The sequence below is a fragment of the Podarcis raffonei genome, chromosome 5, assembly GCF_027172205.1.
Source record: "Podarcis raffonei isolate rPodRaf1 chromosome 5, rPodRaf1.pri, whole genome shotgun sequence".
Classification (NCBI taxonomy): domain Eukaryota; kingdom Metazoa; phylum Chordata; class Lepidosauria; order Squamata; family Lacertidae; genus Podarcis; species Podarcis raffonei.
The window spans coordinates 62572713-62588260 of record NC_070606.1 but is presented as its reverse complement, the minus strand read 5'-3'; the positions used below and the strand labels follow the sequence as shown (position 1 = coordinate 62588260).

Sequence of the window (15548 nt, the reverse complement as noted above, 5' to 3'; positions counted from 1 at the left end):
AAAACTGATATCAGGCTCTCAATGGACCATATAATCTGGGTTTTCCCAAATTTCTGCAAATCAAGATCCACCCACAATAATGCCAATCATGATCCAGTGGATTTCATGCTGGCTGCACCCGTGAAATTGACCTGCTAGATTATATTAGGGCTGCATCCCAGATCACCCCAGATTCTCCCTTGCTCTAGACCCACCCAAGGGGTTCTTTAATTTGGAATTTGGAAATTGACAAATGTAACTATATCTTCTGACATAACATGAATCTATGGTTTATTACTCAGGGTGGCTGTGCAATGGATTGTCGTCACCTTTGAATACATTGTACTGTACTGTGTTTTTTTTAAAGCACTAACATAGCCCCAACACTGAGCCAATAGAGCCCAATCCATGTCTTGTTTTGAAAAGTACCTCCCATAATCCTTCCATTTTCCAGTCCTGTAAGTGTGTGCAGATGGTGTAGGGTGGAGTGAAAATCTCTCAAGCATTTTCAGAAAACGAAGCAAGCCAAATAGACTTAATTGGAGATAGCTTCAGCTTCCCAGATCTATCAGAGGGTCATCACTGCGATTCTATTGGTTCACCAACAGGGTTCTTTGGTGGTGGTTGTTTTTCATTACACTCCCACTCCATGCTCCACAGACTGAGCATATAAAAAGCACAGGGAATTACAGAAACAGGTTCATGTGAAATACAGATACCAAATAACATCTCCTTTTGACAGGTGAGGCCAATAAGACCACCTTCCTCCTTTGTTTAGCAAAGACAGAGCAAGCAAAACAAATCTAATCTGGATGTTCAGCAGTCATTGAAGAAGTGAAAGACAATGAGTAATAGAAAAGGAATGATATAAATATGAGTTTCTTTTTACAAGCTATACTTGCAAATCTGAATTTCCACAGGCAGGTGGTCTTGAGAGTGAGGTTTCTAAAATAAGCCAGGATCTGACTTGTACGGTCACTTCTACCCAAGATGCATGTTCCTTCACAGCATCTGCCATGACCCAAGCAAGTGTACATCAAAATTAAGGTATCCTTTAGTAAGGGTTAGCAGCTGCACCGTGACCAGAAATGGGCATGGAAGATGGATGCTTCTAACAATCCTGTAAATGTTACCCTGTCTCAGGATGTTCGGTTCTGATAACAAACCTTTAGGAGAAGGAGACCTGCGGAAATTACTTAAACTTTATCGCACAGAGATCTCCATGGCAGTCGACGATGTCTTCCCATTGCTCCACGGACTGGCAGATCATGACATTGTCACGGAAAAGATGTTCAAGGTGAGAGAAATAAGAACAATGAGATGATATATACTTCAAGTTTTCCTACTGACTACTAGAACAATCTCTTGTGGCATGCATATAATTTGTATAGAGGATAAGTTATATATACCTGCCCTTTTTTTGTTTGTGTACTGCTGAACTATGACTCCTTCCTGGCCTTCATTTCTTTTATTGTTCTCTGAAATTTTAATCTGGTGGTTTTATTTTGTTTCTCTGAACCCAGTTAGGGAGGTCAGGTAGAAAAAGAGGGGTTTTTATTTGCGGTTGATACTGCTTGTATCATAGCACCAATTTGTAGTCATGAATCTCAGTGTACATCGTATATTATTTTACACCAAAGATCATGGGTGTTGTATGAAAATCCTTGCAAATGGCACAAAATCCTAAGGGCTGTGAACAATCAGAGCAGACCAAATAAAAATTAATGAACATTACTAATTTAGTTTTATTAATGTCAATGGGTCTACTCTAATTAGCACTAGCATTAGCTACAATATTAAGCCTTGGGAAGCACTATTGTTTTGTAGACCTTCAAAGTGAGCAGTTCATGAGATGAGCAGTTCTGGAGTGCTTGTGTGATGGCCCATGTTTAATTCATTGGTTTCCCCTTTTTTCAGCATTATTGGCACTTCACAGTTGTTGTTCTTCAGTCTATAATATGTCCCCGGGACTTTATCTGCAGTGCCAGAATTTGAGACTCTTGCTGTAACTGCAGAAGACAGATTTGACTGCAGTGTACCTGAGCAATTTAGGGGAGCAGTTAAATCTACCAGTATTTGGAAAGTAGACTAGCCTTGCTTTTTCTTTCTCCCCGAAGGATACTCTCCATCTGAAGGAAAAGGATGGCTGCCACAAGGCCTTCCATGCCATGTTAACGTGGCTGTTGAGCCAGGACTCCTCTTCCATCCGGGACTTCTGGAGGGTTCTCTTCAAGGATTATAACCTGGAGAGATATTCCAAGCTCCAGTCCATTCGAAGCAGCTTTCCTAAAGGTATTTGCTGAAGTCATCATAGCCATGAAGAAATGGAAGATGAGTGAAATATAAGTGGAAATAGATTCAGAAACGCCTCTCTCATGTTTTAAAGCTGGGAATCATTTATTTATTCACCTTTCTTGTTTAGCTTGTTTATTTTACTGCATAATATAATGTGTTTTCCTGCTCCAGGGACAATTTCCCCCACCCTGAAGCACAATTTCTATAATCAGGCGAGAATCCCGCAAAACAGACTTATGGATGAGTGCTTATTGTGGATCCATGCTCCTTATGCATACACATTTATTTGCAGTGTCCACATATCTTTGGCATCAAAATGCCAGCCTATATTTCCCACTGCATTATACCTTGTTTAATCTGTATTTACCGTTTATGGGGAAAATATAAGAATAAGAAAAGCTTGTTGCTAGCAACCCATTGTTGCCTCATTTACAATATTAAGCCCTGTCTAGACATGCCTCCAGTCTCAGAATTTGCTTTCTTTTCAGACCTGGATCTCAGTAGGTATTGCAGCAGGGCAAGGAAGCTCTCAGCCAGTCCTAAGGTATTGACTCAGCACAAATCCCAAGGGAAGAGGAAAGCAACAGATGAAAAAGATGCTTTGCACCCACCTCAACTTTCAGCAAAAGGCGACTCACACCTTGGTATAGAACTATTTGCTGGGGTTTTGCTGTGCTTTTTGTGGATGCAAGAGTTGATATTAAACATGCCAAAGAGGATTAGGAATGGATTTCCTCCAGGAAGAAATAAGGAACCTGGAATGAGAATTTTCAGTTTCAAGAACATCAGCACAAGCCATTCTCTTTTTTGGTAGTATTTCACTACCTTGATTTGTTTTATTGAAGATATTGATATACCAGTTTTCAGGCGAGCTTTGCAAAGCAGTTTCCATGCAATGCTAATGAACTGAGCATCAGTTTAAAAATATATTTTTTAAAAAACAGCCAAGGCAAGAACTTTCTGAAAACTAGATCTCCTTCTTCTCAGAGCTACAGCTCTCCTTCTCCTCATTCAGGGTGGTGGTGGTTAGGGAGGGAGAGGCCACCTCAGCTGCAATACTAGGAGCTAGGTCATGGGTAGGCAAACTAAGGCCCGGGGGCCGGATCTGGCCCAATCGCCTTCTAAATCCGGCCTGCAGACGGTTCAGGAATCAGCGTGTTTTTACATGAGTAGAATGTGTCCTTTTATTTAAAATGCATCTCTGGGTTATTTGTGGGGCATAGGAATTCGTTCATTCCCCCCCCCCAAAAAAAATAGTCTGGCCCCCCACAAGTTCTGAGGAACAGTGGACCAGCCCCTTGCTGAAAAAGTTTGCTGACCCCTGTCCTAAACACATACTTGCTGTTTATTCAGGGAGGGGCAGGCCTTGTTTTCAGTATTGTAATGCGTGTCCTATAAATCAACAGGATCCCTTCCAAAGGCAAAATCTGTGAAGAAGTCAGAAAATGTTGAGACCCAGCATTATCCCCTTTCGCATGGTGGTATGTGCAGCACTTTGCCGTTCTTTGTATCTATCCAGCACTGACCTAACACGGTACCTTCACTTATTTCACTCAGAAGTGACCAAACTCTGTTTCTTCTTACTTAGATTCTAGATCAGGGATGAGGATCCTGTGGCCCTCCATATTTTGTTGGACTACATCTCCCATTATTGTGGCCTACTGGCCACACTGGCTGGGGCTGATGGGAGCTGGAGTCCCAACAATATCAGGAGAGGCAAAGATCCGTCACCCTGTTCTACATCAAACCGAGGGCAATTAAGCTGATATAAAAATTTAGACTGTATGAATTCTGTGTCCCTGCTTTGATGAGGTAAATCCAGTGTGATCTTCCATTTTCCAGGTGACACTAAAAAATGCATCAAAATTGGTGGTGAGTTTTATGCAGCCGACAAACTGGAAGAGAGGAACAAAGCTCAGGATCTGAAGCCCAGCGGGAAAGCTAAAGAATCCCAGGTCTGTAAATACATATGCCACACAATATACTTCTAATCCTTTCACATTTTCTCTGCCTCTTTTGCCTTGAAGTTACTAGCAAGCTTTGAGGGCCACAGAGTCCTTCAGACCACAGTGCCAGGTGAGTGGATCATGGCATTGGTTTTGCCAAGGGCAGATACTGCCGGTTTTTGTTTATGCAGCACCTGCAGTCAGGTGCTTCACAATTACTTCTGTGTGCAATTACCAACCTCTCTATTAAGGGGCAAACCCAGCAGCTTCGGCTCATGGCAAGCGAATCACATGACCCACCCACCCACCTCACTCAGGGAATTTACTGGTAGAACAGAACAAGCAGTTGCGTAAGTGAAGCCTTAGTCTAATACTGCACCCGAGAGTCAGACAGAAACAAGGAGGGCTGGGCTCTTGCACTTTTAATAGCTGCTTAGAAGAGGGAATTGCAACAAGAGTAGTAGGTTCAATGGTAGCTACAACGGCTGAAATTCCTTCTTCTGCACAACTACTGAAGATGCAGGAGTCCTATTCAGCTGAACACTCCAACCAACACCCTTCCTTCAGGTGTGTCTTGTGCCTCTTTGCCTCACAACTCAACTTGACTCTTTTACCTGTGGGGAAGCTTGTGTGAGTTTTCTGCACATTCCAGTCAAAGTTCAAAGGCTACAGAGGAGAAATTTATAGCTGATCCAGTGTTGTTAGGTTCTGGATCAGCTGTGTTTTAATGTATGTCTGTTGCAAAGCCTTTATGGCGCTCTTTTATTGTTTTTAGAATAAGAATAATAATTTTTATTTATACCCCGCCCTCCCCAGCCAAGGCCGGGCTCAGAGCGGCTTACAAGCAATAATAAAAACAAATTGAATGAATACAACTTAAAAACAAAATTAAAATACAACATTAAAATAATGGAACATTAAAATATTAAAATGTAGCCTCATCGCAGGAGGAGAAGGAAAAGAAAAAAGAAAGAGAGGGAGGGAATCAAATTGGCTCCAAGCCAAAGGCCAGGCGGAACAACTCTGTCTTACAGGCCCTGCGGAAAGAAATCAGATCCTGCAGGGCCCTGGTCTCATGAGGCAGAGCGTTCCACCAGGCCGGAGCCAGAGTTGAAAAGGCCCTGGCTCTGGTTGAAGCTAATCTAACTTCCTTAAGGCCCGGGACCACTAGGGTGTTGCTATTTATGGACCTTGAGGCTCTCCGTGGGGCATACCAGGAGAGAATTTTATGTGTACTGCTTAGAGATTTTTTAAAATATTAAGTTGTTTAGAGAAGCTTTTAAATAATAAATGAACTTGTGCGTTATCATCACAGCTGCTGCAAAAGGCAGCATCAGATAGAACAACATTAATTAATAACTTTACTACAAGACCCATGGATGACCCATACCTGTCAGTTTTCTTAGGGAGACAGAAGAACATCTCCAGTGGCATTGGGGAGGAGCTGGAGAGGAGCATCATTTTAGCTTTTCAAAGTACAAACACACTGAAGCACCAACACTATGCATTGTGACCCTCATGTAGTGCAGCCTTTTCCAACCTGGTGCCTCCTTAAAGATGTTTCTGACTACAATTCCCATCAGCCCATGCTGCATCTAGAGTGCACCAGGTTAGGGAAGGCAGGTCTGGGACAGTCCTACTTGGAATAACTGCTATGATCAGTGGGGTGGACTTACTCCTTGGTTCATAATTCTTCTCTTGATTTTCAGAATGGAGATCAAAAAGCAAACTTGCAGAATAGTTGCCCTACCATCCATTTCCACACTGTGGATCCAGCCCCCCAGCAGGTAACAAAAAGAATGTCATTTTCCTTTCCCTGTGCTAAAGGTATGTCAGCTTCCCTCTGCCAGTGCTCTTCATATATGGCTATGTTTTTAATGGAGGAGGTTTCTCCTGTTCTTCATATATTTCCACCTCTTTGTATAGTGGGATTTCTTGCTGTTTTTTTTTTTTTAGTAACATGGAAAACTGTTCACACAACATTGTTTTATTTTGTTATTCATCATATTTGTATTCTACCCTTCCTGGAAAGGAATTCAGGTGGTTTACGTAGGATTATTTATCCTACTTTATCTTCACCAGAACCCTGTGAGGTAGGTTGGGCAGAGAGATAAAACGTGACTTTTCCTAAAGTCTCCCAGTTAGCTTTGTGGCTGAATGGGGATTTGAACTCGGGTCTACCCAGTCCAGTTCAAGTGTACTATCCACTCAAACACTTTTTTAGCGTGCAAATAGAAGCAAGTGGAGTTTCCACCCTTATGGGATTTAGAACTCATGGGCTGGGTGTGGCGTTCGTACGGAGCCCCCGGTCGTCTCACAGACTATTGACCCATACACCACTAATCCACTGCCACCAACCAAGTCCTCTCTGGTAAAATCACTTAGTTTCAGTCAGGTTCTCAAGGTAACAAAGAAGAGTGTAGTTTATTGTAGACACAAACAAACTTTGACTGCATTCCAAACGTTGTTACTCTTTACCTTCTTAGTCTTATTTTATCCTGTCTCTATCTCTTCTACCTCCCCTCACACAAGAACCCACTGCACTAACTGTCTCTCTAATTCCAACTGCTTTTCCAACTGCCTTTCCCAACCAACCAGCTCACTAAAACCAACCAACTACCCACCATCAACTAACTCAAACCTCGTGCTAAGCCCTTTTATAAACAGGTAGGCTCCGCCTCCAGCTTTCCTATTGGTCTACATTTTTAACCCTTTCTCGCCCCCCTGTACAGACATTTTCTAAACAAACAGGCACACTGGGTATTGTCAGGAAGGGGAAAACCCTGAGATTAAACATAATCAAATGTGTACGCATACACATATGAAATGGGACATATTTGTAGGTATTTTTAGCATCTGTATTTTCAGCATTATGCTAAATTTAAAGAGAGAGAGGAAAAAAGAAAATATGGAAGGAGGGTAGTTGGGCAGTTTGTCTGTTCGAACAAGTTGAAGGCATAAGCAACTTTTAAGGAGAGATGCCTTGTGCTTTTATGCTGCAGGTGTATTTCCCAAGTAGCTACTCCACATATAAGCAGTCAGCACTGTAGCTTTTGGAAAATACATCTGGAAACCTGCAAAGGAGGCAACCCATGGTAACTCCCCGGTGCATCACCTCATGGGATTACAGACACACGTCCCCATGTGGTTACTGCAGGCAAACATTATGATGTTTGTTGTGAGATGCACACAGTGGCACCTGGAAACACATCTGCCAGAGAAAATATGAAATGGTCTTCGCTTTTTTAAATGTAAAAGCCACAGAAATTGGACACTGATTAAGACTGGACGGAGTGAGAGTCACAGACTGTGCAAGCCTCTTGCTGCAGTACAGTCGGGTCACACCCACGCCATATATTTAAAGCACATTGTTTTCCCCTGGAGAATCCTGGGGAATGTAGTTTAAGGTTACTGGATATTGTAGCTCCGTGAGGTGTAAACTACAGTTCCCAGGATTCCTTGGGGGAAGCCTTGTGTTTTAAATGAATGGTGTAGATGTCACCACATTCACAAATCATGCCTAAAACCGAAGCCAGTCTTTTGGCCTGAAAACTAGTGTTTCTTTATAGAGAAGATGTGCTGAGCATCCCAGCTGTCCTAGACAGAGGCACATCTGACACAGGCATGTTGAGTGCTACCCTTTGCCTTGCATTTCTTTCTTCTTCTTTTTTTATTGATACAGCAAGAAAAAAGAAAAAGCACAAATACCAAATCACACACAGGAATAACCATAGACACATAATTTTCTTAACAAACAATAAAACATATATTGGTCTTAACACTAAAGACCCAACCTCCCATCTATTCCATATTTCGATTTCATATTACTTATTGCCAATACACACTTTTATCATAATTAAACTTTTTCTTAATATATCTAATTTCTTATATCTACCTTGCAACTATTACTGAAGTTCCTCGAATGCTGCAACAAATTTAAACTACTGTATTTATTTTTCAAATATTCTTTGAAAACCTCCCATTTTGAAACAAATTCCTGTTTTGATTTATTCTTTATTTTTTCTGATAGACCGTCTAATTCAGCATATTCTGTCAGCTTTTGGATCCAATCTTGTATAGAGGGGATTTCATTACTCTTCCATTTTGCCCCAATCAGAACTCTTGCTGCCGCCGTCGGGTATAAAAAGATACCCTTCCTCTTTTCCCTTTGCCTTGCATTTCTGATGCTCTTAAGCAGAAAATGAATCTCCACCAAGCCACATAGTTCATTATGTCTTGAAAGTTTTACCCCACTTGGGAAGTCCCAGGTTTCCTCAGCTTCTTATACTGGTGCCAGATTCACCCATGGGACAAGGTTTCACCATGAGAATCATTTCTCCTTGGCAGAGCTTAGTGCCGCTCTTGCCAGAATGGAATTCCCCAAAGATTTCACAGTTAAAGGCTGTTGCACAGCAAGGAACACCTTGCACATCAAAGCCAGTGTTGGTCCTCACTTTCCCCTGCTCAGTTGGGTTTTGCTTCTGAAGCCATCTCTCTTAATAAGGGCAAATTAGCAAAACTTGCAGAGGCTCAGTTACAATGTCCATTGCATGCCCTCTGTGCCTCCCACCAAGGCTCTCAAGTTTTGGAAAAGCAGAATTTGAAGAAAGAAGCAAAGCGCAAAGGACAGAACAAGCCCCGTTTCCTACAGGAAGCAGCACTGTACTTTATTACTGTCAAGCGTTCCTGCTGCATCAGACTCTGCTGCACAAATGACCAAAGGTGTGACGCTATTTTCTTGGATGTTCTGTCTCAAAGCAGAGTTCAATAAGAGCCAGAGCAAGGGCAAACCTCCCTTTAATTCTGTCTGTTTCATGTATTTCCAGTGTTGCAATTAATTCACCCATTTCTAGGGATCTTGCCTGCCAGAAAGAGCTCTCTGCTCTAACTCCCTGTTGCCCTGAGACTGCAGAGCTGTAAGGGAAGTGGGACTAGAGCGGCTGGGTTGTGGATGTGTGCACTTGAGATTATGTAACTTCATAAATTGTTGCCTGGACTTTCTTGCATTCCTCTTCCCTCCCCATTCCTTTTTCCTTTTGTGTTGTGTCCAATCCTGGAGTCTCGCAATCCCTTTAAAAAAAAAACCTGTGTAGAGCATTTAATCAATTTTATGCACTTTAAGTGTTGATGATGAAAGTAGCAGAGGCTGGTGATCTGGATAGGTGGCTGTAGGTGTGTGTAGGTCCCTAGCCATGTAGAGAGAATCCGTCTGAAAATGGAGTCTTTATTCTATTTCAATTCTCCCAAATTTTGCTGGGCCAGAAGAACGATGACGAATGTGCCGTCTGCAGGGATGGTGGGGAGCTGATCTGCTGTGATGGATGCCCCAAGGCCTTTCATCTCACCTGCCTTGTGCCACCACTGACAGAGATTCCCAGGTAATGACAGTTCTGCTGGTATTTCCATAGCCCCCTGGAATCACATCAAGATCTGGGTGCAGAACAGGTTTTATTTTGATTATAAGCCACCTTAAATGCTTGCTTGCTAGAAATCCAGGATATAATGGCTTGAAACAAGTATCTGGACCATGATCAGACAGTTTTTACAGCTGATCTTCCTTGTGCATGTTCGGAGAGCATATTGGCCTAACCCCAACCACAGTTCTCACAGCAGATGAAGATGATTACCGGACTTGCGCAGAGCCTCTTCTCTTCTAGGAACAGGGAGTGGCCTAGGAGGGAAAGGCACCCATCCTTTTATTTCTCAGGATCTTTCCTGTGTGCAATTTGTTTATGTCTTCCTGCCCTCACTTGCAATAGTGTGTCTGAGACTGGTGGTAGATATGCCATTTTCCATTGGGTGGGTGAGTGGGGGACTGTTTTTGTTTACATTTGCTTAACTTGTTTCATCCATTTCTTCCTCTCTTTCTCTACTTGCTATTCACGATCATGCTCCTGTCTTTTTCCCCTCGGGACACTGAGCAGCGGGACATGGAGGTGCGATTCCTGCTCCTCCGGGCAATCGAAACAATACAGGGGCAATGGAGAAGAGAACAGCAGGAATGCCCTTTCTCAAACACAGGTATAATTATGATCCTTGATTTCTCTGTGTCCCTTCACGATCCTCTCTTTTCCTCTGCCTTGCGGGAAAATTTTCTCCGTGAAGCAACTCAAAGAAACTGCTCTGTTGCTCTTGTCTCCTTCAACAGCTGTTTATGGTCTTTTTGTGCACATTTATTGCAGTCCACTTTTCCTTTGTGAGAAAAGGGAGAATAAATGGCCCGGACCTTTGGAATGCAATAATCTTTAATATCAACAAAATTGCAGTCTCTGAAGGTGTTTTAACACCTTCACATGACCAACACCCCAAAACCCTGCTGAAATATAAATTGTATCCTGCAGTGACCCCTTGTGGCTGTTTTCCATTACTGCTGTGTGACATTTCTCTCTTTAATTATTTTTTTAAATAATTCGTTTGTAGGACAATCTATCATATTTATTATTGCAATAGAAGTAAAATGGTAAAAATGAAGTTCAGTGTGTTCATTATTACACTTAGTCACTTTTTTTAATACAAAAAGCAAACTCAAATCTTCTTATGCAAGTAATGTGATATATTCTATCAATATATTTATTTTGCATACCTGCTTAGGGAGCTGTATATCTCCAGAGAACAACAGAAGATGGAAGGAGGGTTCTCATCAAGGAACCTGTGTGTGCCTCCCTCAGGCAGCCTTTGCTCTCTGTGACCCCAGTATCTGGTGTGGCACCGCCAACAGTTCAGAATGTGGGAACAGAGAAACAGCTGGTCAGTATCTTATCTCCCGTGGAACTTTCCACCATTCACTGGGCTTAGCCATTTCCTAACATTGCTGTGATGAAACTATACTCTGCTTAGTTCATTTTTCTGAGGCCCTGAAAAATCTTACAATGGCCCCAATGGAAGTGGTAAGTTAGAAATCAAAGCAATTGCAGTGGACCAGACAAGCATAAGACGGGACGGTCACATGCAGCACGTGGTAGCTCTGAAGAAGAAGAGGACCATGATTTGCTAGAAACCTGACTCCAAATTCTTTCTTTTTTTCCCTTTACAGAAGCTGACCATTGGGGAGAAGTGTGGAGTATGCAGGAAAGCAGGAGACCTGATCTACTGCAATAAGTGTTTCCGGGCTTTCCACTGGCCCTGCCATTTTCCTGCCCATGCAGATCAAATCAGGTGCCATTTACATCCAAGAATTAAGCCATCCATAGCTCCCCAGACTTTATAGTTCTTGTTTGTGAGAGCGTGAGAGAGCATGAGAGAGAGAGAGAGTAAGCCAGATGGTGGCTTACTAAGCCTGGTTTAATGTCATAGTAAAGGTAAAGGGACCCCTGACCATTAGGTCCAGTCGTGGCCGACTATGGGGTTGCGGTGCTCATCTAGCTTTATTGGCCAAGGGAGCAGGCGTACAGCTTCCGGGTCATGTGGCCAGCATGACTAAGCTGCTTCTGGCGAACCAGAACAGCGCACGGAAACGCTGTTTACCTTCCCGCCGGAGCGGTACCTATTTATCTACTTGCCTTTGACGTGGTTTCGAACTGCTAGGTTGGCAGGAGCAGGGACCGAGCAACGGGAGCTCACCCTGTCGCGGGGATTCGAACCGCTGACCTTCTGATTGGCAAGTCCTAGGCTCTGTAGTTTAACCCACAGCGCCACCCACATCCCAGTGTCATAGTACCAGATCAGAAATGAGGACAGGCACCACAAGATGGGAGTTTTGTTTATGTAAGTGCTGCTCTTCTGAATACTGCTACCCTGTAACAGGATGAACATGGAGAGTGGCCTATTTATTGTTTGAACAGGTGTCAGGTGTGCCAGAATGGTGATTCTTACTAGGGGGCGGGGACACTTTACCTGAAGCCACCACCCTAAGTCCTTCACAGATAGATGTTCTAGTATTTTACTCAAAGCAACATCTTGATCTCAAAGCAGACAAAATCCAGAGTTTTCCAAACGAATCCATGCATTTTACCATGTTTATATCCTGGAGTGTCCAGTGTGGACTTCAACTAGCTACTCTCCAACGACAGGTGATGTTGAAGTCCTTATATTACTTTTTAAATAGGCGCTCTCTGCTAGCAAATCTGAATCATACAACTGGAAGCTGGGCCTGGTTGCATAATGAGCTTAATGTTAGCAAAAGTGATGTCTCATGGCTCACTCATACAGTTGGACGGTCAACATCAGTTTTCAATTGTACGAATCAGCCTTGAGTTTTACCAGGCAATCTTGCATGGTTTCTCCTTCCTCTCCTCTTAGGGCTTTTTCTCACTGCAGAGTAGTTGAGTAGCTAAGCATATGGCTGGCCTGTACCAGTACAGGTGGGGGCTCACATGACTGAGTATCTCAACCACCATACAAAAAGGAATCCATGCATATGAAAAACTAGGTTTCAGGAAGAAAGGTTCTAGCCTAACTTTCTTCCTGACATCTCGTTTTCTATGTGGGTGTAATATTTTTGTATGGAAGAGCATTCAACCATGTGAGGCCCCTCGTTGACCTGAAGTAGTCCAGTCCAGCTTTAACCTGTTATCTGTGCTTTCTGAAATATAGGTTTGTGACTTCAAAGGGTAAGATCCTTTGTGTGTTTTGTTCTAGTGGAATCTTAATGTGCAAATCCTGCACTAGCAACCATCCCATGACCATCAGCTTGGATGGAGCTACAAACTCAAACACCCCAACAGTACGAGCGGTAAAGGTCTGGATTTTCCAAAATCTTTTCAACTTTATAGTAGCTAGTGAGTTTAATCTTTGCAGCTCCCCTGTGGAGGTCCATTAGGATGAGAGATAACTGGTTGTGTGGAGACTTGAATTTGGGTCATCCCAGTCAAAGTCTGACAATCAGACGTACACTATACGAGTTCTCATTGTTATTGTTAATACCTGTTAATTTTCTATAACATCAGTGTGTTAATAATACAGTGGAAGGAAGGAGAAACAGGCAGGAAGAGGGTGTGAATGTGAGCAAATAATTACATTCAAAAAACTTGGTTACCCTCAATAGATGAGGATTAAAAGTTGCCAAAGGAAGAAGGAAGGGAGAATGGATAAAGGAAACTGCAGTATACATGAGTTGAATTTGATATTGTTGTGCATCTCATGGTATGTATCCTTTGAATATAATGATGAAGACAGCAATAATATAAAAAGAAAGTTCTTAGCTTTGTCCTTCAGTTGCAAATTGAACATCACTAGCTTTTAACTTTGGATGGCAGAGCCATTTTTAGGGACAACACTGGGAGTCAGTTACCATCAAACCAACCCCCTCCCCTGCAAAAGAAAGCTGCATCTGGGCTCAGTATACATGAAGGAGCGTCTCCACCCCCATCGTTCTGCCTGGATGCTGAGGTCCAGCGCCGAGGGCCTTCTGGCGGTTCCCTTGCTGCGAGAAGCCAAGTTACAGGGAACCAGGCAGAGGGCCTTCTCGGTAGTGGCACCCGCCCTGTGGAACGCCCTCCCATCAGATGTCAAAGAGAAAATCAACTACCACTTTTAGAAGACATCTGAAGGCAGCCCTGTTTAGGGAAGCTTTTAATGTTTAACAGACTATTGTATTTTAATATTTTGTTGGAAGCCGCCCAGAGTGGCTGGGGAAACCCAGCCAGATGGGCAGGGTATAAATTAAATTATTATTATTATTATTATTATTACTATTACTATTATTCAGTCTTTACCCTGATTGTAGGCTACATACATCCTGCAGAAGGAATTTCCAGTTTCCTAGAGTTGACTAGGTTATTCAGCATTTATATAATGGAGAATTACTAAGGCTGCAATTCAATAAATGGGTAAATCCCATTGAACAAATTGGGTCTTACTTCTGAGTAGACATGCATAGGATTGCACTGTAAGATGAGATTTTGAATCCTAGGTGGTGGAAGAATCTGCTGGGACTGAACCCCTTCTGAACAAGGATGATCTGGACTCTCTCTTAGGGGAGGTAATGGAAAACAAATCTTCTTGTGCTATAATTTGTCCAGTGCTGAACAGGTCTGTGGATTCTGGAACTGTCCATCGCAGTGCTTGAGATAATTTGGGAGATTTTAGGTCCCCCTTGATATTAATTTGTTCTTAATTTCAATACTTTGCACTTTCACGTTGCAAGTAGTTGTAACTTGAGAGCACTTTCATCACATCCAGTAACACGGCAGAAACTCCTCCGGGCTGCTAATAAGGATGGCAGATCAGTTATGCCTGGTGGACCTGTGCAGTCTGTGTACTTCAAAACAGGAGAGCAGCTCTGTATTTGTCTGCTGCCTGCATTTTGCTCCTATGAATTGCTACTCTTATTTCAGTACTGTTGACCTGGTGAACAAATAGAAATGCCTCTTTTCTCTCTAATCCTACAGAATACCTTTGATGGGATCTTGCACTGGGCATTCCAGAGCATGCCTCGTCCACTGTCAGACACTCAAGGATTTTTCTCATAGGACTCTGGATTTGGCAGTTTTGCTATTGTGTCAAACATGTTCCTATTGTCTCTTGCTGAAACATTGGCACCCAAAACTACTTGCTTTCATGTAGTCTATATTACCGCAATGATATAGTTCTGTTAAATTGATACTTCTCTGCTCATCTCCAATTGAGAGAATTGATATTTTCAGTCTGTACCTGAGTAGCTTATCGTAATCACCCATCAAATAATTGAGTGATGGGATAGTAATTGAATTGTAGTATATTCTTTTTTCCACAGATTTTTTGATGAGGGCTTCAAAAGCAAAGTCCCTCTGAACATTCTTCCTGGACAAGTTCCATGCTTCCTTTGTCAATAAGATTACTTTATGCCATTCCTATAGTGTGCTACAGCCTAGATTTAACCAGAAGCTTTTCCCTATTACTCTGCAAATTAAATTATCAGACACTTTTGAGGTTCTACAGGAGCCATTGCTATGGTTCCAGTTCTCAGGCAGCATGAAGAGGAAACTATGCAAAAACCATGTAACAAGCAGACAAAGCACAGCAGATTTTCCCAGATGCACTGAAATGTGGGGAATCCAAGCTGCCTAAGGGGGACATTATAGAACCAAAAGTATTCAAGAGGGCAGGGACTCAAACTGCCGTCAGCGCCAGCCAGCGTGGCGTGGCCAATTGTAAGGGATGATGGGGATTGCTGTCCTACAATATCCAAAAACCCACAGGTTACCAGCCATGTCTGGTATATAAGAAATCTTCTTCAGGCTTAAAAGTTTATAACTGCGAGAGGCCAAGTTACAGGGAGCCAGGCAGAGTGCCTTCTCGGTAGTGGCGCCCGCCCTGTGGAACGCCCTCCCATCAGATGTCAAAGCGATAAACATCTACCTGACATTCAGTAGACATCTGAAGGCAGCCCTGTTCAGGGAAGTTTTTAAT

The 15548-nt window shown here is 42.7% G+C and overlaps 1 protein-coding gene across 2 annotated transcripts; it reads left to right on the top strand.

The window, feature by feature from the left end:
- Nucleotides 1-975: 975 nt before the first annotated feature.
- AIRE (autoimmune regulator) lies at nucleotides 976-15387 on the top strand. 2 transcript variants are annotated; one of them, XM_053389685.1, is made up of 13 exons: nucleotides 976-1276; nucleotides 2097-2271; nucleotides 2763-2918; nucleotides 3681-3755; nucleotides 4117-4229; nucleotides 5930-6007; nucleotides 9483-9598; nucleotides 10145-10241; nucleotides 10812-10967; nucleotides 11254-11375; nucleotides 12798-12897; nucleotides 14071-14139; nucleotides 14549-15387. In XM_053389685.1, exons 1-13 carry the CDS (start codon nucleotides 1106-1108, stop codon nucleotides 14627-14629), a joined length of 1509 nt encoding a protein of 502 aa, XP_053245660.1. In that variant the 5' UTR covers nucleotides 976-1105; the 3' UTR covers nucleotides 14630-15387. The 2 variants fall into 2 exon arrangements, with proteins under 2 accessions (XP_053245660.1, XP_053245659.1); XM_053389684.1 differs by lacking the exon at nucleotides 976-1276 and having other exon boundaries at nucleotides 2074-2271; nucleotides 9486-9598; nucleotides 14071-14639.
- The last annotated feature ends 161 nt before the right edge of the window (nucleotides 15388-15548 follow it).